This window comes from Nothobranchius furzeri, chromosome 7, assembly GCF_043380555.1.
Source record: "Nothobranchius furzeri strain GRZ-AD chromosome 7, NfurGRZ-RIMD1, whole genome shotgun sequence".
Taxonomy (NCBI): domain Eukaryota; kingdom Metazoa; phylum Chordata; class Actinopteri; order Cyprinodontiformes; family Nothobranchiidae; genus Nothobranchius; species Nothobranchius furzeri.
The window spans coordinates 56,392,755-56,419,794 of NC_091747.1; the positions used below are offsets into that span (position 1 = coordinate 56,392,755).

At 42.5% G+C, this 27,040-nt stretch overlaps 1 protein-coding gene across 1 annotated transcript in view; it reads right to left on the reverse strand.

Moving 5' to 3' along the window:
- LOC129167081 (myosin-9) overlaps positions 1–27,040 on the reverse strand; it is a 121,475-nt gene that overhangs the window by 73,881 nt on the left and 20,554 nt on the right. The window contains exons 5-7 of the mRNA XM_054751092.2: positions 7,784–7,915; positions 5,441–5,671; positions 5,092–5,322 (exon numbers count right to left, since the gene is read on the reverse strand). Coding sequence (XP_054607067.2) covers positions 5,092–5,322; positions 5,441–5,671; positions 7,784–7,915 — 594 coding nt within the window. The remainder of the gene's footprint in view (positions 1–5,091; positions 5,323–5,440; positions 5,672–7,783; positions 7,916–27,040) is intronic.

Below are 27,040 nucleotides of genomic sequence, written 5' to 3' on the forward strand. Positions count from 1 at the left end.
AAATAAGAGACTCTACAGTCAAAAGCCAGATTAAAATAATGGGATTCTAGAACAGACCTCAAAGTTGACCAAAGATGGAGCCTCCCTCACACGGAGCGGGAGGTCATTCCAGAGTTTTTTGGCAAATTAGAAAGCTCACTGCCCTTTGGCTTTATAGTGCAGACATAAACATACAGACAACAGCATGCTTACTCCAACAAAGCTACAAAGACTTCCACTCATTATTTAATACATTTGCAATGCTCTATAGTATGAACGAATGCCTTGTTGTGAGTTGTTCTCTGTGGATAAAGAGCTCTGGCGCTCAATGTAGCTGGATGAGTGGGAGGAAGAAAACAGCAGAATTTGTCTGACTTTGGACACGTTGCCTCTTATTGGCTAAGAGCAACGCAACTCTTCCACTGCCTGCGCTCGCTCTGCAGCGCTGATGTTTTATCTCCATAAACACAAGCCTGAAGGATTTCTGTCATTATGTAGTGTTGCTATTGCTAACAGTTAGCTTCTACTAGTTGAGTAAAAAAAGTAAAAAAAAAAATTCTTTCAGTCAACTTCTTCTTGAATGTCTCATTTATAATTTATCACATTTATTGCATCATAATCATTTTACTTATTAAGCACAAAGAAACTAACTGATGACAAATAACAAAAGATTTCTAATAAAAAATAAATGTCTTTTTTTTTTTTTTACAATTGACACTTTAGTTCATTATTTAATAAAATGGCCTCGTGTATCTCCGTCCAGAATCTCCATCGTCCAGCTCCTGGCCCTTTCACTGGCAAATTAAAGCAGCCAATTTAAAAGTGGGAAATCTTCATGGGAAAGAAATTTTTACAGTACTTGTCCTCTGGAATTCATTTTCATGTTATAGTGAAATATTACCTTGTCAGAATACAAATTGACCCGAGCAAAGACAGAATTAAGATACCATGGCTGTACTGGGTGTTCTCATTCATTTATTAAACAAGTAACACTAAAACTTATTATATACTGGCACTTGTACATTTACAATCATGTCCTAAAATATAAAAAGTATTTTTCTATGGTTTAAATTTTATTGTAAAACTGAACAAAAGCAGAAGTGATTTTAGGGTTAGCTGAGCCCAGCAGCGACACGAGGCAGTGAATCAGCAGGACGTGGAGCTCCATAAGAACTCCTAACCTCTTGATAGGCGCCTCACAATCAAAGTCATTAGCCAGTGTAATAAAGGGCCTGAGATACAGCCATTCTTCAACAGCCTAACTCTTTTATAACCAACAGATTAAAGTTGATTGGATTAAAATGACATTCTGCCCGTCTGACCTTGGCAGCAGCAGTTAAGTTCATCCAAATTAAATTTCTCCGTAATAAAGATGATTCATTGGTTGCATGACGTAGTAAATATAAAACAGGAAGAAAAGGGAGAAAATATTAAGCGACACACCCCAACGCCCACGTACACGCTTGTGCATGCACGCATGCACGTGTGCAAGGACACACGCAAACAGACGAGGATATTCATGCATGCGCTCACACAGCGCTGGTGGTTCTGGCAGGAAGCTGGCTGCCCACACACACACACACGGATTAAAAAGATAATAAACCACTGAGCTAAACTGAGTTATCAGATCTCAATGGTTAAGAACTCTAAAATTATTTTTAGGAAAACTGAAAAAAATGTCCTGGAGGATGAAAAAGACCATAAAAATAATACAATCAGATTAACTGTGGCATCTATTCATGTTAAGCGTGCTTTGGGTAAAAATGTACTTTCATTTTTACCTTTGAGACACAACGGTACGCTATTGGCTGAACTGTTGCACGTGTACTTAAGAGTTCAATTCAAAACATAAATGTAGACAAACTTAGAGTAACACTTAATAAGCTTTTCCCTTTACTGGTTGAAAGCGGAATACCAACTTCCATAAGCATCCCTGCCGTAAGACTAGCAGATGTCGTCAGACAAGGTGAAATTTGCACCTTTTTAGGAATGTATAATTGTTTGCTAGTCAGAAACAAAGACTACTTTTTAGATGGTTTTAGTTCTTTGTCTAGTTCACGCGTTCTTTGCTTCCCCCTACTTCACACTGAAGGCTGCTGCGGCACGGAACAACAGTGGCACGCTTCTAATAGAATCCATTATAGACTATAATAATAATAATAATAATAATAATAATAACAATAATAATACATCAAACTTATACAGTACTTATTTAAGACACTCAAAGACGCTTTCACACACGCTCACATTCACACACTGCTAGTGTGCGATTGGTACGATTTTTTCAACAATGAGGACGGAGATGGGGGCTCCCTCTTGCCCGCAAGGGACACACCCGGCGGGGTATATGCTCGATTCCTGGAAGGAGTGGAGGATCGTATGCCTCTCCCAGCTGTCCACTGAGGACGTCGAAGACGTGTGGATGTTTGGCCTGATGATCACTGGATTTCTCCTGATTGGAGTGGGAGGATATCTGGTCTTCTGGAAATTTGGGAAGACGGAGTGATTGGAGGGCGACCCACACCCACGGAAAGCACCGTCCGTGTTGAGACCTCACAGACTGGGACGTTATTGAGGTGAATCGTGAGCTGGACAACGTTCTAGCGGCGATACCGGTATTGGTGCGCAAAATGGATGTCATCTCGGAGAGGGTCACCGGACGGTGTGGAGATGTTTAAAACCTAAATTGGCTTCACTGGAGGACTGGAATGGTCAGTTAAAGACTGAAGGCAGAGAGGGAAATTATCTCAGCCTGACCCAAACAAAGTCTTGTTATCCGAATCTGACGCCATAGCAGCCTTCGAGATGTGAAAAACAAACCCCCACGAAGGAATGCAGACAGATGCTGTGAAAACCCGACCTCCCCCCCGCCTTCGGATTGGTGGACTTCAGCCTGGCGAGGTCATCAACCTGCAGGAGTCACTGTGCTCTGCACTCCTCCCAAGATCTCCCTCCCACCTGTGGCTACAGTGGCTGAGCGCCTTGAGATGGCTGCTCTCGCTGGGGAAACAGGATCCCAGCCCCCCCTCCTTTCTCTTGGGCTCTCATGTTGTGAACTGTTGATGTTCGTGCTTACATGTTTGAGGTGTTTTTTTTGTATTGCAAAGCTACGCCCTGTCGGGAGTAACTCTGGGATGCCGTTGTTTCCCTCCCCCAATTTATCCTCATGTAATTCCCTTTTCATCTAAATGAAATGCTGGCGGCGCGTGCATACGCAGTGGTTTCTCTCTCTCTTCCGTACTTTAGCGAGAGGTTGAGAGTAACGTAATTTCATTTCTCTGTATGTCCTGTACATGTGGCAGAATTGACAATAAAACTGACTTTGACTTTGATGGCAAGCTATTTTGTAGCCACAGCCGCCCTGAGGCAGTCTGACAGGGACGAGGCTGCCATTTGGCACCGTCGGCCCCTCTGACCACCACCAACACAGGCAAGTTGGGTGAAGCCCAAGGACACAACAGCAGAATACCCCTGGCAAGAGCTGGAATCAAACCCATGACCCTCCAATCATGAGGCAACCCACTCTCCCTCCTGAGCTACTCCTGCCCCACTATGGGGGTGACTCAATCTAGCCGCGCTGCACTACTAAACATGGAATTGGGTTCTATTTTTGCAGCGAACCGCTTCTAGGACACATCCGTTTCCACAGGGCTAGACAGGAAATCACACACAGTCTCAGTGTAAAATCTCTGGTAATTTTCTAAATAAGACCATTGCAGCATTGGGATTTCATATCTAAGCAGATTACATCAATGCATGTGACCTAGCGGCTTATTTCCTCCCAGTGTCGTTCGAGTGTCGCAACGATGCGTTTTCATGGCTTTAACCCTGACAGTGGAGAGGAACAACATCATATATGACATCAAACAGCAATATCAAACGTCATTTCCTTGTGTTTAGTTTAATGCTGGATGGGATAAACAAACAGTGACCTTTGAAGTCTCGAGGGATGTTGTGATCTTGCGCGTTGAGTGAGGAACGGCAGAGAAGCCGCTCCACGGCCGAGACTCCTCCGGTGTGTACTGTCCTGCAGCGAGGCTCGTGAGTAAACCATTCCGGTGCCGTTCCGCACCGTCGATGCTTCCAGTGTGAAATAATTTCCTTGTGCTTTTTACTGTTGGTTGATGAATAGATAAAGCTAACAGCTAGCTTTTATATGATCAACCAGCACAGCAACGCTTTTAACCCTTTCAGGCTCAAAATAAGTTTTGATAAAAGGACGAACAACTAAGTCCTTCAGGGGAACTTCTGAGATGAAACATGCTCATGACATACGTATGTGGAGTAACCATGTAGGTAGGTTTTAACGTTGCTGATCTGCAACGCCTGTGTTGTGATTTGAAGTTGTATATTTATATACTGTAATTAGATAATTTAATTATCTGATTTTGTATATTTATACAATCCAAGTAATCAATCAGAAGTGGTTGTTTTTATCATCAGGGAGTTTACTTAAACACTCTGTATTGACTGAGAGACAAGAAAAGAAAGAGTTGGGATCGTTTAAGAATCTTTAATTTCTATAATTATAAATTCTAACAATCTACCAGGACTATCTCAATGATGAATGCATATGGATTTAGATGTTTCGTGTTGGTGTGTGTGTGTGTGTGTGTTTTGTTCAGAATCTCTAGGCTGACGTAGCGAATCTGGTTTGTTATGACTAGGCTACCACGAGGCTTCAGAAGCTGATGACATGAGCCGCCACATTGCCATATAGCTTGTCACAAATAAAGTACTTTGATTAATCAATGAAAAGCGTTCTTCTTCTGTTCTTCTGTCTCTTCTCCTGGAATGTAAACATACTGAACCAAGCGTCCGACCTTGGCGATGTTACTGTGTGAAGGGGCAGCTGTTAGAGGCAGACCATTATAAACTTCCTAACGCTACACCTGCATCCAGAGGGTTAAGCAGGTAGAGACCTCCCACTAATGTCTACCAAAACCACCAATAGTGTTTATTATAGTTTCCAGCCAGTCAAGAGCAGCAGAGTGTGAAGCTTCAGTTTCTGGCTCAAGAAACACTGGAACCAGTTGGAAGCATTAGCTTAAAGTGTAAAACTATATATATATATATATATATATATATATAGTTACTTTGCGTTTTCCTTACCTGCTGCTCGAGTCTTCTCGTGTGGTCCTGCAGGGTCTCGTGGAGTTTCCTACATTGGTCCACTTTTTGCTGACTGTCCCTCAGTGCTGTCTGACTGGTCTGGAGCTCATCCATCAACTGGTCAAAAGCCTCCTGCGAGCTCTCCCATTGGCTGACCTTTTCCTCGTACTGTTGCTGAAGTTCGGAAAGCTCTTTGCTTAGTAGATAAACGGCTGACTGAAGTTCTCTTTGCTGTAAAACAGAATAATAACCTCAGATTTGTTTGGGACCAGAAAGGGTGTTCTGTTTGGAAATTTCAAGATCTGTTTAAATCTATTAAGCCTCTAACCACGCATCAAGGATTCTACACCTTTTTCTGTGAGCACTGTAGCTCCACTTCCAGGTGCTCCACATATCCTTGCAACATATGCACTTTCTCCATTGCTGTTGTGTATTTTTGTTTGAAAATGGCAGCCATTTCTTCTTGTACCAAAGGTTTCAAACGAGCACATTTAAGCTGATCTTTTGCTCTTTTCAGCTGCTGATGAAGAAGATCCATCTCCACTGTCTGCTTCTTCAGCTCCTCTTCAAATGCCTTAACCTAAAATGCATAAACATGCACTGACAAATGACACATTCTTTTAAATGTTTGTGACTCCATTCTTTAGAGAAGCAATTATTTTGTCCAGTCAACTGAAACAAAGAAAAAAAAACATTTATCAGCCAATATTCTTGAATTAGCACCATAGTCATTCTATGGAAGCGTATTATCGTCAGTGTGGGGCAAAGTTATAGGAGCAGTACCCCATAATGGCTGGTATGTTTGAGTTATTAGTGCTGCTAAAAGGCATTTTAACCAGTCATAAAATAAAATAAAAATGTTTTCTATGTAAAAGCCCATGAAGGAAAGAAAAAGCTACATTTAAAGTCAATGTGAAAAACCAGCAAACTGGGAAATGATGATGGGCAAAAGGAAGGGCGTACATTTTATACAAATTTAAATGCATTTGTAAATGAGTTGCTGACAGAAACAACTAAAATCCCAAATGTCATTATTCAGATAAGCAAAACAATACAGAAAATTACAATATGGCAGAATGTACCTGAACACAACACAATAATTAGACACCGGTAACAGTTTTCCCGCCTCGCTGCTCTACAGTAACCTTTGTCATAATGACAGAGGAACCAAGGAAGTGAAACCAGCCTTAATCCCAGCGTTACAATCCGGATCCAACCATAGCTCACCTCTCACGGGGAGAGGTTGAGAAAGTTAAACCCACTCTATCACTCAGCTTGAGTTCATCCACGTTAATCCGGTTGTAATCTGGATCAGAACATGAGGGTTTACAACTAATGACAGCCAACTAGTTAGATTTCTGTGGTTCACTGCGGCTTGGTTCAACCAGGGATTAACAGGGCCCATCTAGCACTAACGCTGGATAACACAGTGTGGGGAGGAACTTACTCCTACGGAAAGAAAAAAGGACAAACCAGAGGAGGACAGGAGTCATCAGAGGTGATTCTCCAATTCAGAGCCAAGAACTAAACTCCCACTACAGGTGTGTGTGTGTCAAAACAACACACACACATGCATGCACGTGCACGCACACACACAAGGTCAAGTTTAATTTTCTGTTGCTTTTTCCAGCTCAAGCTATCCGTGTGACAGGAAGTCTTTTCCTGTAAGGAATCCAAGATTTGAAAGTTCAAGCGCTAATGGCTGTTTAAGCATCTCATATCAGCTACGGGATGAAAGAGCTCCTAACAAGGCTTAATGTGAAAACTATGGCTTTCTTGTGACCATAATTAGGAGCTTGTGCTTTGGTTACACAGACAACTTTCATAAAATACGAGGGAAAACACATCTGACTCTCTGAGGACCTGAACGACCTCATTTGGTCCATGTCCATTGCTGTCACATGACTACCCAAGATGACCCTCAGATGATTATAAATTAGTTTGTGTCATAACCGTCGTGTTTAAAGTCTCTGTCCCATTTTTTCCATGTTTGAATTTAATTAGATGTGAAAAGTTGACAAACAGAAGGCTCGTCTCGTCAAGTTTAGTCATTTGGATGGTGTGGATGAAGACATATGTAACACAATAAAGTTCTAACATCCAAGCTGTATTTATGTATATATTTTTATTTTAAGACATTTCCTGGATTGATACGATTGGCTGTGGGATCTTAGCTTAGCTGGTTAGGTCCCAAACAAATGAAAAGCTCATTTTCTTCTTCAGAACATGGACGTAATTTTGGGGGGGGACAGGGGGGGACATGTCCCCCCCACTTTTTCCAAAGTCAAGTTTTGACCCCTGCACTTTTTACCGTCCAAAAAATATATTACGCTATATTAAATTGACACTGGTTGAGCTCTAGGACCAAGCGGAAAGCAACCGTTTGTGTTGAAGCCTGTTTCCCATTAGAACATATTGTAAAGATACCCCCCCCCCCCCCCCGTGTCCCCCTCACTTCTAAAGTGAAAATTATGTCCTTGCTTCAGAATGTTCATAAACTTAAACTACTTCTCAGTTTTTGACTTTTAGATTTCAAGAAAGGCTTGCTGCCATGTGTTTAGCTCAGCTTAGTTGTTCTGTCTGTTGGTCCAGACACGACACCTGCTCCCATCCAACGTATCACTTCCATTTGTGTGAGTTGAGACACCACCTACTGAGGTGAGCAAAGCTTCTTTCTTCTGTGTCTCCTTACCGGTTGCTGATTTTGTAGCTGCTGTTGCTCTTCATCCTTTTGCTCCTCAAGGTGTTTGATGCCTCTGACCTCTTCTTCGTGAGCTCTGACCTCGCAGTTTGAGTGTCTGACCCCATCCTCCAGCGCTGTCAGCTAAGCAAAGCGAAAAAGAGACAAAACCAAAAGAAATCCTGCATAAGGTACCAAGTAAAACGAGCAGAAAAGCGGTGGAGTGACATTTGAGTGAAACCGTTTCCCAGTTTGGCTGCAGGGCCTGGAAAGAAAAATGGCAAACTTTCATTTGCTTTTTCGTGGGTCCAACTTTTGAGGTGCCTTTGAGCAAGGTGCTGTGCCTCCCTCTGCTCAAGTGATGCAGCTTAGCTAACAGTGGAAGGCCAGAGTGGGCTCGGGCCCTGCCCTTGAGTGGATGTTTGCAACCATGTGGGTGTAAAAAGCAGAGTATTGATAGGAAAACATGAAGGGTGCTCACTAAACCGAGCCCCGGCATCTAAGGAGACAAGAAAACAACAGAAAAATGGCAACAACAGTTCAAAAAACCATGTCAAAAGTTACTTAAACACACAAAAGTAAAAATTCATTAAAATCAACAACTTTGATTCCTTCTCCACTGTCAACTCTAAACGTAAAACTCACCTGTATGAGTTCGTTTTCTTGTATCTGTATTTTAGTTCTGTACTTTTTAGAGTTTTGAGACATTTTAGGGGGGCGGCGACGGACCGGCCCACTTCTTGCAACGGCGCATCGGGAAATGCCCGGTACACCACATGGCCAGTCCACCCATGGGTTTATGTCTCTGGTGGGGTCCCCCATGATAAACAGGTCCTAGGTGAGGGATCAAAGTGCAGCCCACAGACCCCTGTGAAAGAAATACAAATGGAAACTGCGTTCCCTCTCCCGGATGCGGGTCACCGGGCCCCCCCTGAGTCCCCCAGAGCCAGGCCTGGAGGTGGGGCACGTTGGCGAACGCCTGGTGGCCGGGCTTTTATCCATGGGGACCAGCCGGGCACAGTCCAAAGAGGAGACATGAGTCCTGTTTCCCATGGTTTCAGTGCTCGTGGGCAGTGTTGGGAGCAATGCGGTACAAATGTAAATAATTACTGTAATGCATTGCTTTTTGCTGTAATGTGGTAATGTAAGGAATTACAGGGAAAGAAAATGGTAATATTTACTCTGTAAAATTGTCAGTAACGCAGTAATTACAATGCATTTTAAAACCCAGAATCAAGATGTGGGTTTCTTAAAAATTACAATTGCGGGAAACCTGAAAAAAGATCCGGTATCCACATATATGACGTCATTTATGGACTCAGCTTTGCGGGCATTCTATGAGCAGAGAGGACGCAGCAGTAATGGCTCAAACACTCCAGCAGGGTCCTGCGCGGGGCCACTGTTATATTCGCAAAACGCTCCACCAAAACAACGTAATTAGATTACGATAATTTATATCAGCCCATATTCTCTGGTACTTCATGTACTTTTCAGCTGAGTTCATAATCTGTGCCCCGGTGATTTCAACTCATTGCTGGAGCGCAGCGCATATTAAGCTTTTTTTTTTTTTTTTTTTTTTTGCGTTCGGTGGATCCCTTTGGCTGATTAGAAAGTAGGAAATCTAGGAAACAGTTTTTCTGGAAAACGGAGAAAACCTGCAGCATGCAGGACGGTTAGAGAGAGAAAGGGCCTATCACATGTATAAATATTAAATGCTTATATATTATTGCTTTTCACTGAACAACATCTCATTTCTTATTTCAATTGCAAAACTTTTAAAAAGCATTTTGTCAAGAAGAAAGAAACAACTGTGTCCTGCTAAAACTGATATCTTCTTGGTTTATTGGCAACAATCAGTGTATCCCAGTAAGCGGGGGAACTCCGCCCACTGAACTTAAAATGGAATATTCCAGTCTTGTTTTCATACTTATGCCTAAGATAATGGAGGTAGTGGGCGGATGACGGTACAGAAAACAGTTGGTTTTTCTACTCTGAGTATACAGAACGTCTGTTTGCCTGTTTCCTTGGTGACCCTTCCTTAATTACCCACTCCAGTTGTATGCCAAGTGTGTGTGTGTGTGTGTGTGTGTGTGTGTGTGTGTTTGTGTGTGTGTGTGTGTGTGTGTGTGTGTGTGTGTGTGTGTGTGTGTGTGTGTGTGTGTGTGTGCGCGCGCGCGTGTCTGCACATGCTTTTATGTGGGTGTGATTCCTCACAAGTCTGCTCGGGGGAAATGTTTTGGACTTTTTTCCCCGTCTGTCTGGGTTTCACTGAGTCTGTATCTTATCAGGCTCTCTCTGTTTGAGGTCGCTGAAAATGCCTGGGTTTGGGTTCTGAGCCATTTTGGGATATTTTCATCTGGGATCATGTTTCACTAATATTTCAAAAGCATCCCGACTTCTCTTTGACCTTTCAGTAGTTGGAATGCGAGTCAGATTTCCTCCTAAGAGAGAAACCGAGTGTTGGGAATTGGGGATTGAAGACATCGGACCGCTGTCCAGTAGAAAACCAGTCAAAAGTTGTTTTTTATATCACAAATGACTAATAAATGGATCACATGGCTGCTGCTCAATGCATTTAAGCCCATCCATCCTTTTACATCTGCTTATCCGGAGTCGGGTTGCAGGGGAAGCAGCCTGAGTCGAGAGGCCCAGACATTCCTCTCCCCAGCCACTTGGGCCAGCTCCTCCGGGGGAATCCCAAGGCGTTCCCTGGCCAGATGAGACACATAGTCCTTCCAACGTTTCCTGGGTCTACCTTTAGGTCTCCTCCCAGTTGGATGTGCCCGGAAAACCTCACCAGGGAGGAGTCCAGGAGGCATCCTGACCAGATGCCCGAGCCACCTCAACTGGCTCCTCTCGATGTTGAAGAGCAGCGGGTCTACTCCGAGCCCCTCCCAGGTGACCGAGCTTCTTATTCTATCTCTAACCCCAAAATTCCACTATCTCCGCTCCGGCACGAACTCCGCAGCAAAAATGGTCCCGTTGTAGTCAATCAGAGCTGTTCCCTACTGCGGCCGTGCGGCGTCCGGCAAAAATAGAATCGATGCTATTTTTGCCGGACGCCGGAGCACCTCCGCAGTCAATGGACAGAAATCGCAACTTCCCAACAGGAAAGGGAGCAAGCACAACTTCTGTTATTTCACAATAATTCGATAAACAAAAGGCGTTTTTTGTTTCATATGCACAGGTTTAACAACTTTTAATAACTATCAATGGCGGCTGAACTTTAAATACACAAAAATAAGCCATAAATACAGTTTCTACTATCAAAGTAGTCGCCCTTTGTTGGTCCAAACACGTGCTGATCACTCAACACAAATGATGGGCAGATTAAACAGTTCATTTCGATGCTTCTCCCACACAACGGGTGTTTGGATCTAACTTCTGCGTTTATTGCTCGGACTGAATCGCAAGATCTCAAAAATCCCGCGCATGCTTGTTTGTGCACCTCAGGTCTCCGCACCGGAGCGGAGCCGTTGTAGAGCGGGTACAGTATAATTTGAGTTCGGAAGCGAGCGGCAGCGGAGGGCGGGGGCGGAGCGGAGACAGTGGAATTTTGGGTTAAGGGAGAGCCCAGCCACTCTGCAGAGAAAACTCATTTTGGCTGCTTGTTTCTGGAATCTCGAGATTGCGTAGATGCATTTAAGCATTTAGAAAAAAAGAATGTCTGAAGACAGAAGAAAGAGCATTTCAAATCATTTAAACATGGCAGTTTTGGGTGCCCAACAAGCTAATCGGACTATTCCCAAAAAATTATTGCTGATCATGTCCATCCCTTTATGACAATGGTGGACCCATCTTCTGATGGCCACCTCCAGCAGGACGATACACCATGTAACAATGCTCAGGTCCTCTTCAACTGCTTTCTTTATCGTGGACTCAACAGTCACCAGATCTCAATCCAGTCCACAAACGTTGGTGTGTGGGGTGATGAGAGATTCACATCATGGATGCAAGTGCATGCGTGCAAATTAAAAAGAGAGGTCATATCTCTCCTGTCTTAGCTTCCCTACATTGGCTGCCTGTTAAATTCAGAATAGATTTTAAGATCCTCCTTCTCACATTTAAAGCTCTTAATAATCAAGCTCCATCATATATCAGTGATCTGATTGTTCCATACGTTCCCAACCGAGCACTTCGCTCTCAGACTGCAGGTTTACTGGTGGTTCCCAAAATATCTAAAATTAGGATGTGAGGCAGATCTTTTAGTTATCAGGCTCCTTCCCTGTGGAACCAGCTCCCAGCTTTAGTCTGTGAGGCAGACACTTTGTCTACATTTAAGACTAGGCTTAAAACTTTTTTAATTGATAGGGCCTATGGTTAAAATCTGATGTTAGCCTAAATCTGGACAAGTGGGGGAGTAGAGGGAGGTGGAGTGTACAGTCAGTAAAGACAACTCTCCCTTGCCCTGCCTCCATCTAAAAGGCTAGGTTATCCAGAGTTATCTCTAGTTAAGCTGCTATAGGCTTAGACTGCTGGAGGATACACTGACCACTTTCCACACTCTACTACTTTCTTCTACAATCTGCTCTTTAACTGTATTATTTTCTGCAATTTCAGCAGTTAACTTTATTTTTTCTCTGTAAGTGTTTTTCTCCCCAGAAGAAGCTACAATGATGTTCTGCTGAGCTGTGGTGGCCTCATGGAGGGGGCCATCTTCTAGCACACTGCTGCTAACCACTAAAACATTCTCCCTCTCCTGATAATAACTTTTTGCTTTCCTTGACTTTTCATGTGCTAATACTAGTTTATTCGTTTAATTATAGATCCACTAGGATAAATACAATAAAGTTTATCTTTCACCAAACAGAATATTTACTAAGAAATCACAATGAAACCATAGAAACACTACTTGGTGTGTGTGTGTGTGTGTGTGTGTGTGTGTGTGTGTGTGTGTGTGTGTGCGTGCGTGCGCGTGTGCGTGTGCGTGTGTGTGTGTGTGTGTGTGCGCGCGCGCTCTGTCTTCTTGATCCCCAGTGAGTCGTGGTGGATGGCTGCTTATACTGAGCCAGGATTCTCTGGAGGTTTCTTCCTGTTAAAAGGGAGTTTTCCTCTCCACTGTCACTGCATGCTTGCTTAGTATGAAGATTGCTGTAAAGTCACTGACACTAGTCAGTGACTCGATGCAATTTGCTGGGTTCCTTATATAGGAAACTTTTTTCTGATTGGGTTAATGAACTGACCTGTATTGGAATGTTTATTATGTGAAGTGCCTTGAGACGACTCTTGTCGTGATTTGGCGCTGTATAAATGAACTTGAATTGAATTGAACTGAAGTGTGTGATCCTATCAGGTCACCATGAGGCATCGAGGCAGTTCTGACATCAGAAGTAGTTATACACAGTTGTGTGTGTATATGGTGGCTTTTAAAATAAATATTTAGAGTGAGCACCACTGGTTTGTCTCCCTTTGCAACTTTAAGAGATAGTCACCAAACACAAGTCTAAACGTATCACAGTCGACCAGCTTTGATGGAAATAAGTTTCCAGTTTAATTTGCAGTAGTTCTTCACGCCAAACAGAGTCAACTGTTCACTTTTTCTTTCTCCGTCTCTGCCTGTCCCGCATGATCCAGAGACTGTTTTGACCAGAGCTGAGAGCTTGTTTGTAACTGTCCGAGGGGATTGATGGAGTTAACTTGGCTCTTTGACCTTACACCTCTGGCTGTCAGTGGCCAGGCTCACATACCGTAGTAAATCTGAGCCTCTACAAAGAGAGGGAGGAGAAGAAAATATGAAGAAAAAAATAATTGCATTCGTCTAAACACTAGTCGATGCTGTGGACGGATATACAAATGATGTTTTGAAGTTCCTAAACATAAGATAAAGGACCTACACACACACACACACACACACACACACACACAAATTACCAAAGCTTTAAGTCATGCTGAAAATTGTATTTCGCTCAACTTAACCAATAGCAAGTACACCGCTAACTTCCAGCCAATTTTGAAATCTTAACTTGATTTATCTTTGAGCGTCTGTGTGTGTGTGTGTGTGTGTGTGTGTGTGTGTGTGTTTCTGTGCATGAATTCCCAATGTGAGTGTGTGATAGGCAGAATGGATGTTGATAAACACCAGAGGATGTCGTGTCAAAACAGACAACTTGTCAAACGACGCGCTAACTAGGTCAATCACAAAGTTTAAGGAGAAACTTTGGAGTGGAGCTTTGGTTTCTGCGTATGTCTGTGTGTGTGATAAGCTCCTCAACGAATCTGCAGGAGGGGATCTCCAATATCGAAGGTATTTTTAAATCAATGAGCTCTTAAGTGTATCTCAGTCTCAATGTGTTCACACACACACACACACGACGCACGCACACAACGCTCAGCGCAGACAGAATCCCTACTGACAGCCAATGACAAGATAAAGAAAAGAGAAAAGAAAAAGGAGGGACAGGACGACAGGAGGGGGAAAATAATATTTCAACAGTTGGGGATGGGGTGCGGTGAAGGAGTGGGGTGGGGTGGGATAAAAGGGAGACGTGGAAAGGCGAGAAAAGAAATGAGCAGTAAGTGAGATGAAGAGCGAAAGCAACGCAGAGAAAATTCACTGAGATATCCTGAAGGTTGTTCAGCGTTTTGTTCAGAATCAGAGTCTGCCCATGTCCACCTCTGAGGGCTTGAATAATATTCACTGGCTTAAATAAAATTTGTTGCTTTTCACTTTTTTTTTCATATTTTCTTCAATCATTTGTCTTTTTCTGTTTAAAATATTGCTTTCCTGAAGTGAACATCACCGTTTTATCACGTTGCATCAACAAATAAACAGTTCCTATTGGTTGACAAAAAAAAACATAATCGACCATAAAACTGATGATATTAGGTCACTAATAAAAAATAAATAAAATGCAAAAATAGATGAATACAAATCAAAACATTATATATATATATATATATATATATATATATATATATATATATATATATATACATATAGTTTTGTTTTTTATTTATTTATTTGTTAGGATGAGCACGTATTTGAATATCTGTAGCTGATAATGATTTAATATTTCAGATGACAGCCTCTATGTGTGTTCATTTTGATCCTGCAGTTACATTCATTATCTCAAAGAGAGAATGCAAATTATTTTTCGAAGTTTGGCCAAATTTGGCAACAATTCATGTTTGAATAAGTGTGACTGGTTAATCAGGTGATAATTCTGAGCTAAGAAAAATGGAAATAGCTCCTAACGTGTCGGAGCAGAACCTCCCTGAACCGTCTACAGGTGGTTCAGAATGCCCGTGCTCGGCTTCTGACCAAGTCCTCCAAACACACCCACATCACCCCGCTTGTCCTTTCATGATCCTGGTTCTGGTCTATAGGGCCTTACATGGACAAGCACCATCTTACATTGGTGATCTTCTTAGTCCCTACACCCCCAGCAGGTCCCTGAGGTCCAGTGATCGAAGCCTACTGGTTGTGCAGCACCAGGCTAAAGACCAAAGGTGACAGATCATTTGCTGCTGTGGCCCCCAGACTCTGGACCTCTCTCCCCCTGAGCCTGAGATCAGTGGACTCAGTGGTCTCCTTTAAAAAGCAGCTGAAGACTCACTTGTTCAAGCTGGCTTTGGTGTGACCTTCATCACCCTCTCCTTATTCTGCTCTCCCCACCTATTCCACCTTCCTCAGGATCCACTGATTTCCCTCTTTCCTATTCACTCTCTCTCTTTCTTAACATTTTTAATCAAAATAGTCTATATTTTGCTCATTTTAAATATTTTTTAACCATTTTTTAATTCTTTTTTTTATATTTTTACATTTTTTGTTTTTGTGAAGCGCCTCGTGATTTTTATCTTGAGAGGCGCTATAGAAATGATCTTTTCGTCTTCTTCTCCTTCTTCTTCTTCTTCATCTAAATAAGATGATGGCAAAACACAAATGTGTAATTATTATAAAGGTAAATGCAATTAAAATAAATAAATATCTGAATATATTTAAAGATTTTCTTGCTAGATTATAAAATCACGATATTGTGAGTTCAAAAATATACAAGTTAAACTGTCTAAAGTGGTTTTTCAAAATAAAAGCTTTGAGGAAAACTCATAATTTCTACAGAAAATGTTTTCCTATTTTTTTAAAAGAAAAAAGAAGCCTAAAAAGGATGAGATTGGAGTAAAATAATCAGAATGCGTTGAACACGAATGCAAACACGTTAACAGTGTTTGTTCAGCTGTGTTGATGCTGCGACGTTTCGAGCTGCAGAGGAAAATACTTAAAGTTCTCAGTTTCATTTACAGTAGAGAAAGTGCAGCCACTGCAGGCGGTGTCCGTTTAATTTGACGAAATGGAGTGTGCATGCTTAAAGCTGGGATGGCGTGTGGACACACGTGTGTGTGTGTGTGTGTGTGTGTGTGTGTGTGTGTGTGTGCGCGTGTGTGTGCGCGCGTGTGTGTGCGCGTGTGTGTGCGCGTGTGTGTGTGTGTGTGTGTGTGTGTGTGTGTGTGTGTGCGTGCGTGCGTGCGTGCGTGCGTGCGTGCGTGCGTGCGTGCGTGCGTGCGTGTGTGTGTGTGTGTGTGTGTGTGTGTGTGTTAGACAGAGATCAGAGGAAAAACAGTTTGGGTGCGTAAAGCAGGGACAGATGTGGAGGAGAAACTAGATCCCTGGACAGAATGTAATGATCCATCAACTGAGTTAAAGCAAGGTGTGGAATACGCAAATTCACACACACACACACACACACACACACACACACACACACACACACACACACACACACACACACACACACACACACACACACACACACACACACACACACACACACACACACACACACCTCTAAAAGTGCACACGGCCATAAATGCATGGATCTATTTAGCAGAAAAAAGTGTTAAAGACTGATCTAGAGTGTATTATACAGAATTTGTAATTAAAACCTTTGCGTTTAGCGCTCTGAGCGGCAGACATGGCAAGCCTTAAAAAGTCCACCCTACACAGTTGTAACAACAGTCTCAGTTATAGCAGAAAACCTGACCTTCACCCTTTCACTAAAACACACGTGAATTGTTCATTAAGAGGATTGTCAGAGAATAGAGCTGGACCTTGTGAGCCGCTTCCCTTTTTCCTAAGTAAAGTAATTTTAAAAAAGAATCTCTTGAAAGTCACCACTGGCTTTGGGAGAAGTATCTCTTCAACCTGGTTAATGATTTTAAAGACAAACCACTAAACACAAACGTGCTCTTTAGGAGTCACACAACAAAGGTCTAAAGACCAAAGTAGTACAAGTGGAATTTGACAGTCCCCTGATGGTCCCAGCGGCGAAACTCTTCCTCCACATGTGTGAGGTGTGTTTTAAATAAGGCACCAAACAGAAGAACATCCCACTACTTTCTAGCCCTACCCACTGTAGAAACAGTCCATCACTGTGAATATCACATATTAAAATCATCCCTCACCTGTGCAACCCTCTTTTCAGTCTTACTCTAGAAAAGGACAAAGCATGACAAATAAGGTGAAAACAACATTTAAAGCTTCTTTCCGGAGTATTTCTCTTATCCGATGGCACCATCTAGTGGCTGTCAAGCATATCACACAAAACTGCTGTTCCTCTGTTTTTTTAAGATGGCGACTTCACGTTTCTGTTTATAAATGTCCTTCTGTAGCCGACAAACGGAGATAAAACACGTTGTTTTACGAGTAATATTCTCATGTCATGTTGTGTTCTCATATATTTATATTTTAGAGACTTTCTTGTCCGTGAAAAGTTCATCAACTCCGCATCAGCCAAGGTTTTCCTTAAATGTGAAGTGTCTAAGTGGTAGTCTAACCCTATTGGTTAGTTCTGGTCGGCGCTCAGTTTCCTATTGTACGGAGCTCTGCCGGGCAGGGGGCGTGCTTAGCAAAAAAAAAAGACGTATTGCCAGTGTTGCCAACTGTTTTTGACTGAAAGTAGCTGAAGTTCCCCCCAAAAGTCGCTAGATGTCGCCAGATGATGTCACGTGCTAATTTACATATTGATGGCGTCATCATGCCACTTTGGCGTTCATTTTCCCCATAGCAAGATGCTCTCCTCATTCTCACAGACATTTTCCTAACAAGCTGTTTTTTTTACACCTCATAGTTTCTCAACTTCTCTGTTGTGTATTCTCTCCATCGTGATAATAACGGCGCACCGAGCAAAAGGGAGCGTGTGTCTCATGGTATAACCATCCCTGTGTCACTGAAGAAAATTCAGATAAGCCAGAGCTGCGTGTGTAAACGGGACGGTAGTTGAAACTCCCGTTGACTTTATTTGCCAAATGCAGGAAAAGCCAAAGTGTCTGACGGCTGCAGAACCAGAGATCGCAGGTTGACGCCTGCGCCGTCTCTAGTAGAAGCGTGAGCCTGAAGCAGCAGCAGACGTAAATCGGTGGTCTCCAGCTCTGCAACTGTACCTTTTGGTCCATTCCCATCTGTACCGGGTCGGCCCGGGCCGGGTAGCCCCAGTCGGCCCCAGCCTGGCCCGGTTGATTCCACACATCCTTGTCTTAAGCCCATGTGGGCTGATTCTACCCACCAATCAGAGGCTTGCTCTAATGGAAGGTGTGAATTTGCTGTCAGCAGTGGGTGTGTTGGCCCTGGTCGGCCTGAAGCAGACCCCCTCGAGAAGAGGGCTGAGAATGAGCCTTGGTTGGCCCGGAAAAATACCAGGCCACCCAGATATGTAAACAACCTACGCTACCCGGCCCGGGCCGACCCAGTACAGATGGGAATGGCCCATTTGTCTTCAGCGAATCGGCCCGGCCGAAAACGGTTTACGATTGGTCAGTTCTCGTGCACACGTGCAGATTATCGTTCGGTTCAGAGTACAAATGGTTTCTTTGTTGCTAATCTGTAGGGAAGATCTAAAAGAAAGTTCTACAGCAACGGGTCCTGAGAAATGTCGCTAGGTTCGTCGCTAGGCGCTTTTTGGAAAAAAAGTCATTGAGGGGGGTCAAAAAGTCGTTAGGAACAGCGACAAAGTCGCTGAGTTGGCAACACTGCGTATTGCTTATATTATCATAGTACATGATGAGATAATCACTTTTACGGATTTCTGACAAATCATACATAATTTCTAAAAGAGGAAAACTCCAGAAAGCAGCTTTAATCTCCAATCTTTTAGATACTGGCTCTCTTTCTTCCAGATGTAGCCGTCGTGGTAAAATGACGTTTCCTGACGTCTGACTAAACCAGACTTGACATCATGTGTGTTCATGTCTAAAATTCTTAGAGAAAAGCCGACAAATAAGGTTGTCTGTAACTCTCATAAAGGAGGTTGCTAGTTTAATATTTAAATGACAAAGAGAACCATTACCTTCTGTTCAAAGACGTTTTTCTGTGCTCGGATCATTCTGGTCTCATCCAGCCTGCATACTGTGGTTCGTAACTGGAGAATGCAACGGCAGAAGGTACAATAAATAAAAATAAAAGTGAAAAATAAGCCCTTTACTTGCTGTGCATGGGTTGAGACTGTGAGAACTATTCCAACTACACAAAGAGACAAAAGTAGAATTTAGAGCTGTTTGTCTCTGGCTGGTCTCCATAGCAGTGAAAGGGAAACATCACAAAGGCTTTAAGCAAAGCCAGTGAACCCCGCTGTCGCTGCTTTGACTGTGAAACAATAAAGATGGATCCCAAAAGGCTTTAAGGAGCGTCTCTAAAAAGTGGTAGAAAGCTGAACACATCTTCTTTTGCCATCAGACTAAAACATACTTTTCTAAAAGGTGTAATAAATCACAGTGGTCAGTTACTGTATGTGAAGTTCTGGTTCTGAATCAGATGTTCAACGCACCTCAGCTGACTCCCAGTGAAAAGGTGTAGCAGTGATGGAACGGACCAGGGATGGAACCTGCGAGACTGCAGGGAAGGACTTTTGTGCACGGGGTAACCCAACTGCATCCTGAGTGCCGGATGGCAACTGATGGGCGCTTTAATCTGGTAACTTCTAACATCATGATAAACGATAAATGACCCGCACTTGTATAGCGCCTCTCAGAGTAAGGACTCCAAAGCTCTTACAAAGCTCTTTACACTACAGTGTATCATTCATCCATTCACACACACATTCATACACTGGTGGGGATGAGCTACGATGTAGCCACAGCAGACATATCCAGCAGAGTTAGAGGTTACAGAGGGACAGGTGGGGTTTGAGTTACACAGTCTTCCATGAGAGCCACGTGGGAACCAGGGGCGACGTTAGGCCCGGCTACTTGGGCTCAAGCCCAGAATGTTGTATGGAAAGCCCCAGATCTAAAATGTGGAAGTAATGTGCAGTACCAAAGTCCAACAGAGGGGGAGCAGCTGGCAGTAGTTTGTATACAGCCTGCCTCAGACTCCACCACTGAAGAAGAAGCCCTTCAGCAGCCGGCTTCTTCTACAGTCTCTGCTTGAAACGCATGAGTGAAGATGGACATAAGGACGTTTTTTTTTAGACCAAAAGTATCGCGACAGAACCCCAGCTTTGATGATACTGGTGTTGACTCAGGTTTGTGAGTCTAATTTGAAAATATTTGTTGTGCTGCTGGTTTGCCTAAAGTTAGCTTACTATCAGGTAAAGTTGTTGGAGAAAGAAAGGGAATATTTACTATCATCTCACACTAAACACTAACAGGAACAATACTCTGCCCTGAATATGCTTAATATGTAGCTTCAGATTAAAAATTGTGTGGTACAAGACAAATATATATGATGTTGACTAGTGCGTGTCACATGTGTGTGTGTGCGCGGGTGCGCACATGTGTTAAGCCCCGGATCTTCTTCAGTCCTAAATCCGCCCCTGGTGGGAACGCCGTAAGAGCAGGCTCGGTGAATTCCGTACTCCAACAAACAACTTTTTGGAAGGGGGAAGTTGTACGTCTGATCACCTCTGTGAGGGGGGTGAGTGGTTCATCTGTTGTGTCACATGAGGGCTTCCAGGGGAGCCCGTCACTCTTTCAGGGGAGCAGGGCTCCCCCTAGCTCCCCTGATAATTTGAATCCTGGGGACACGTAATGAGAAGTGATCAACTTACTGGGCTGACAGGCTTAAGGAGAGCTCGTGACATGGAAGGAAAAGACCAATGACTGAGTGGTGACTGGGTGAGTGATCAGTCCTTCAGTAGCTAAACACAAACATGTGGCTGCTACTTACCTGACAAGCAGTTTTGCTTCCAGCTCTTCGCCCCAACTCTGATAGCCAGGGCCCTCAACAGAGGACGCCCTTTTCAACCAACTGTACCTGAGCTCTCTTTCTTTTGAGTATGATCTAAAGCCCCATGCCCTTCAGTAGGGGTTGGTACACGGTCACACCACTAAACTGAAGGCTTTTTGCCTTCCAGTTCAGCACTCAACAGCAGCAGGATCTCTGTTCGGAAATGTCCTCCACATTCATGATTATCCACAACATCATAACCACTCACCTCTTACGGAATGGATGCATCTTCTGACACCAGTGAACCAATGGTATGAGCACAGGGAGGTTAGCTTTAGGGGTCTGGGACAAGAGCAGAAGCAAAACGACCTTAGGACGTTATGGATCATGGGGTACAGTCACCATTGATCGGTAGGTGGGGACCCTGACTTTTTATGCTTAGCTTTGAGGCTCTTAAAGGAACTTGTTATGCTGAGAATTTAAACATTTTATGCGCACAGCCAATCAGGGAAGCGCACATAGATTGCACTTGTATTTCAAACATCAGCATGTTACGCTGCTAGGTTTAAAAATGTGTCCTGTAACATTTTAAATAATATACTGAAACATTCTGAACACTATTATTATGGGAAAAGAGTTACTGCGAGAACAAGTAAAAAGTGAAATCTTACTGCTTTTATGTCCAGTTGACTGCATGTGATGTAGCCTACTGCTACACCAGCAGCAGACGGGTGACTTAGTTTGGTCAAGGACACAGTAAATGGGTTAATTTAGGCCTAAAACACATCACGCCATTCTGATATACCCAGAGGGGTGAAAGAAAGAAAGAAAGAAAGAAAGAAAGAAAGAAAGAAAGAAAGAAAGAAAGAAAGAAAGAAAGAAAGAAAGAAAGAAAGAAAGAAAGAAAGAAAGAAAGAAAGAAAGAAAGAAAGAAAGAAAGAAAGAAAGAAAAGCAAAGAGGAGGGAGATAGAAAGGATGAGTGAAAGCTAAAGGCCAGTCCATTCATCATGTGTATGACTCTTTAATGCTCACATTCATTACCACTGGTTCTCACTGAGGTGAGCGTGAGGCTGGACAAGAGAGATGAGGCAGGATAGGAAATAAAATATTAAAAAAAGGATGTAAGAATGTCATTAAAGAAATGCAAACAACAATAACTCCCTCCCAAAGTCGGGTTCCCTTTCAACGGCTGAGTGAGATTCACACTATCATGGCTCTTTATTGGGATACTGTCATACTCTCAGTGGAGCTAAGATGGTGGTGATGAGTTATTAAATATGGAGAGAGGGCAAGAGAGGGAGGGAGGGAGGAGGAGAAGGACAGATGATTAACTTTGAAGGAAGTGAAAAATGAGGAGAATTCCCTTATGTTTCATACTGGATTTGATTTAGAGAGTGTTACCCAATTTTGTTCTTTATTTAAGAACTCCCTTTCTCTCTCTCTCTGTGTGTGTGTGTGTGTGTGTGTGTGTGTGTGTGTGTGTGTGTGTGTGTGTGTGTGTGTGTGTGTGTGTGTGTCTGTGTCTGTGTGTGTGTGTGTGTGTGTCTGTGTGTGTCTGTGTCTGTGTGTGTGTCTGTGTGTGTGTCTGTGTGTGTGTCTGTGTCTGTGTCTGTGTCTGTGTGTGTGTGTGTGTGTGTGTGTGTGTGTGTGTGTGTGTGTGTGTGTGTGTGTGTGTGTGTGTGTGTGTGTGTCACCAGCTCCGCTCTGCAGTGTGGTCAGGTTTTCTTTGAGCTTGGTGTTGTAATGGGCAAGCGGAGTTTCACCATCATGTGTTGTTTTTAGATTCCCGTGAGGCTCACAACCAGCCGGGTTTGTGTGTTTCATGTTTTTGTACTTTTGGTCTCATAAAAATTCTGCAAAATGCAGAATAACCTTTACGTGACAATGTGTAGTTTTTACCATTAATCTCTGCAAAAATCCATTGAAATGCTATTGACAATGAATGAAACCATGTCCAGTTGTTGGAAAATAATGATGGCGTAACATATAGCCATAAAAATCAGGCGCAAACGTCGGCGTGGGTCTAAGTCTGTGGGCGACGCCATATTCAACTCATAGTTTGCTTCTACAGGAGCTCGTGAGAGCAGAACATATTGCAGCTCTAACAGAGATGCTCAAGTTTGCCATCTCAAAATTTGTTCAAAAAGCAAAACTTGTTGACCGTGTTTACTTTCATTTTCAACATTTTGTCTGGCCAGAGCTCAGCATTAACTCCCCACATCGTCATGACACCTTCCTCTGTTGTGCCATGGCGCAGTAGCCGTTAATAAGACCGACCGTTACTGAAATTTTACTACCAAGTGGGCGACGCCATATTCAACTCATAGTTTGCTTCTACAGGAGCTCGTGAGAGCAGAACATATTGCAGCTCTAACAGAGATGCTCAAGTTTGCCATCTCAAAATTTGTTCAAAAAGCAAAACTTGTTGACCGTGTTTACTTTCATTTTCAACATTTTGTCTGGCCAGAGCTCAGCATTAACTCCCCACATCGTCATGACACCTTCCTCTGTTGTGCCATGGCGCAGTAGCCGTTAATAAGACCGACCGTTACTGAAATTTTACTACCAAGCGAGGTGGAAGGAATGCTGCAAAATTTGTGAAACGCCATGCCGGCACGTCACGTTTATAAGACACACCGTTGCAGTGATACTACGCTGGCATGGTGCGTCTTGTAAAAAGGGCTTGTGATAGAACGTGAGCAATTCGTAACTCTTTTGCTTTGCGACCATTCCCCCCCCCCCCCCCCCCCCCGTTCCGTAGAGTTCATGTAATTTTAATTGAACGCTACTTAGCATTAGCCATTAGCGTTAGACATCCGATCACATGTCACTGACAGAGTGCACGCGTTTTGCAGATAAGCTGTCTCTAAAAATAACAGCCGAAAAACATCAACAATGTGTTTTAGCTCTGTTGGTCGGCTAGAGGTGCGCGCGTTCAAGAACGGAGTTTGCGGCCGCTATCATGGAAGCAGGTAGAGGGGCTAAAGGCGCAATATGTTTTTCTGCCTCTAGATGGAGCCCTCTTTAACAAAACCCAACTGTCTGTTACTTGTAAGAAGTGTGAGCATAAAACATGCTAAATAATGTTTTGTCTTCAGTTTTAAATTTATTCCACAAACATTTTGCACTACAAGAGATAAATGTCAAAGCTTGTTTATTATTTTATTATTATTGCTTACATTCATTTATTAAATTATTTGTCCCATTTTTATTTTTATTTATTTTTTTAGTAGCCAATGCAGGTTTTTAAACCCTTATTATTATTTTTTTCCACTTGCTCTCACATATGCAACATAGCATTATCTGGTACATTAAGGTTAAATTCCTGTGAAGACATAACAGTCTTTGCAGAGTGGGGATGTTTTTTGTCTAACCTCCATAAAGCTCATGCAAAAACAGGATTATGTATAATCTTAGGATCATATAACATCACGCATCACCATCTCTGAAAGAAAATGAAATGAACTTAATTTGTACACACTAAAACAAATTAATTACCAGTCTAAATACTGTATGAGGGGAACAGATGGTAATATCAGAGGAAGCAGACGCTGGCTGAACTCCTCACCCCGTGCATGAATGCAAGTGTGAGTGAGCCTGTGAATCAGAACCCCTTCACCAAATCAAAGTGCCTTTTCATTAGCACTGTAGCTAAATGAGCCTTGTGTTGGATGAATAAGGAGGCCCCTCAGACCGTCAACACAGACACAAACAAAAACTCATTACAACAAACAGAAATTTGCAGAATTTGTTGTGCACACACAGCCAGTGCCAACTGCAGATTTTTGTCTAACTAAATTATTTCCAGTTTTTGAGACAAATGCATTGTTTCTGATTCAGATTCAGGGCTTGGTACCGGACAACGTGACAACGCTATTATGTGTCCTTGAGAGATCCTATCATGCATACCTCCTGGAATATATAATATCTAGTCCAGCATGCCGTATCAATGAGTTAAAGGTCATCGTTCATGTTTAAATTATTTACAGCATCGCTAATGGATGGAAACAATTACAAGCACAGGTCCCATTAGTTCTGCAATATTGGATTCAAATGAATCTTATATTCTACAAATCTTACTGAGACTATTGGGAAATAAAATACATTTTCACAAAACTACAAAAAATGCTGTGTGAACGGCAGCAGCTCAACACTGTTAAAGTTCGGCACATTACAAAAGCACTCTTTATGCTAATCTCTATATTGCAGCAGGGATTTCGGATGATGAATGAAGCTAAAAAGCACATTTTCTACACATTTTTTAAATATTAATACCGTTAATGTAAAACCCAATTAAAGGCACAAAATCCCATAAAATTATATGAATCTGACTAATTTCAGCTATTTTTCATTTACCTTGAACAAAGAAGTCACATCTATCATCTAATATATATATATATATATATATATATATATATATATATATATATATATATATATATATAATGTCAGCCTTTTATAAATTGTCATGGCAACAGCAGATGTAAGGCAACTTTCACCTGGGTACCACACTTGATGTACTGCCTAATCTCAAGGGGAATGGCAGTGGTATGTGGGAATGCAGCTTTGAGGAAAATGTTTAAGTGACCTATATCTGAATGATGAGGCTGTAAATGCCACCCATGTCTGAAAATGAGCTTCTGCATTTATGCTGGTGCATACCTACAACCTCTCAATATTATAAATTGTGCAATATCAGTGGAAGTTGTCAACAAAGGATAACAAAACATTCAGAAATGGTGTCTGATGGATCTTTTATAATGAAAAAAATGGTCAAATTAAAATCTAATTAACAAGTATTAGCTTAGAAACAGACAGATAGTTGTCTTAAAGGTCTCATTCCCTGAGAAATGGTGTGATACTTGCTCTTTTTGAAAATAAATGTCACTGTTTTCATAAGCATGATGCATGTGAAAATGTTCTCCAACCCTGTTGCCTGCATTAGTTGTAGAAAGGAAATGGACAGGACCAAGAGCGAGTCAGAAAAAGCCAGTCTCTACTAGGTCACAAGGAACGTTAGCATTCATGGCCCCACCCACAGACGTGAATATGTAGACGTGCCATTGGGCACTGGAGAGGGTATTAGCATCGGCACCATATTGGGTGGGCTTCTAACTCTATAAACCCAACTGGAGTTAATGCAGGGTGAGCAACTATGGTCATTTTTTGGCGCAGCCCCAGTTGCAACAACCAGCATAGATCATGTGGGATTTCTATTGGTTTTTCTAGCCTGCCTGTTGGGTAAGCACCTTCCTCAGCAGAAATAAACGCATTGGGGGTGAATGGAGAACCATCCAAAATGGTGGTTGGCCACTACGGCAGGTCCAGTCCATGTATATGATATGTGTGGCCCCACCCACCTTGCTTAGAACCCCCCACAGGAAGGAGAGAGCAAAGCATGTCTCAGCTAGTAGAAGCTAACTATTAGCAACTCCACAGAGATGGCTGCATGCTGATATAACCAATCAGAGGAAAGAAAACATGAATGTTAATGAGTAAGACTTCCCCACTCCTCCAACACACTTCTAATACCTAAAACAGAAGCACAAGGGCAGAAAACTACTCACAAGGCAATAAAAGAGAGTTTAACCTCACTTATGGGTAGATTTTAGCCTAGTGAGCTAGACCAAACTCTTGTTTGGCAACTTTTTTATTATAGGGCAGGAGTAGTCAACTCTGGGCCTTGTGGGCTGGTATCCAGCACGTTTTAGTGGTTTCTGTGCTCCAACACCCTAGATCACCTGTGCAACAGATCATCAGGCTCTGCAGAAGCCTGGTGATCACCTGCTGGTTTAAATCCTGCATGTTGAACAGGGATGGGTACCTTTGACATTTGAATCAATCCGGTACTAATTCTCGGTACCTACTAATCGATACCGGTACTTAACGGTACTAATTTTCGATACTTTTGAGTGTTTAATATTTTAATTCTCTTTTATAATTGAATATATATTTTTCTCAATATATAACAATATTTGATAAATATCACGGTAAATAACACACAACTGTTTGTATTTTAACATCGACCTTGTAGTTTTATAAGCTGATAATTAAACTGAAGCAAACATCTTTACTGTGAACTAAATTTACTGTGTATCTTCATTCCTTTTGCTGTCCTTTTTCATTTGATTTTTCCTACTGGGAAGTTAGAATTTCCGAGGAGAAAGCGAAC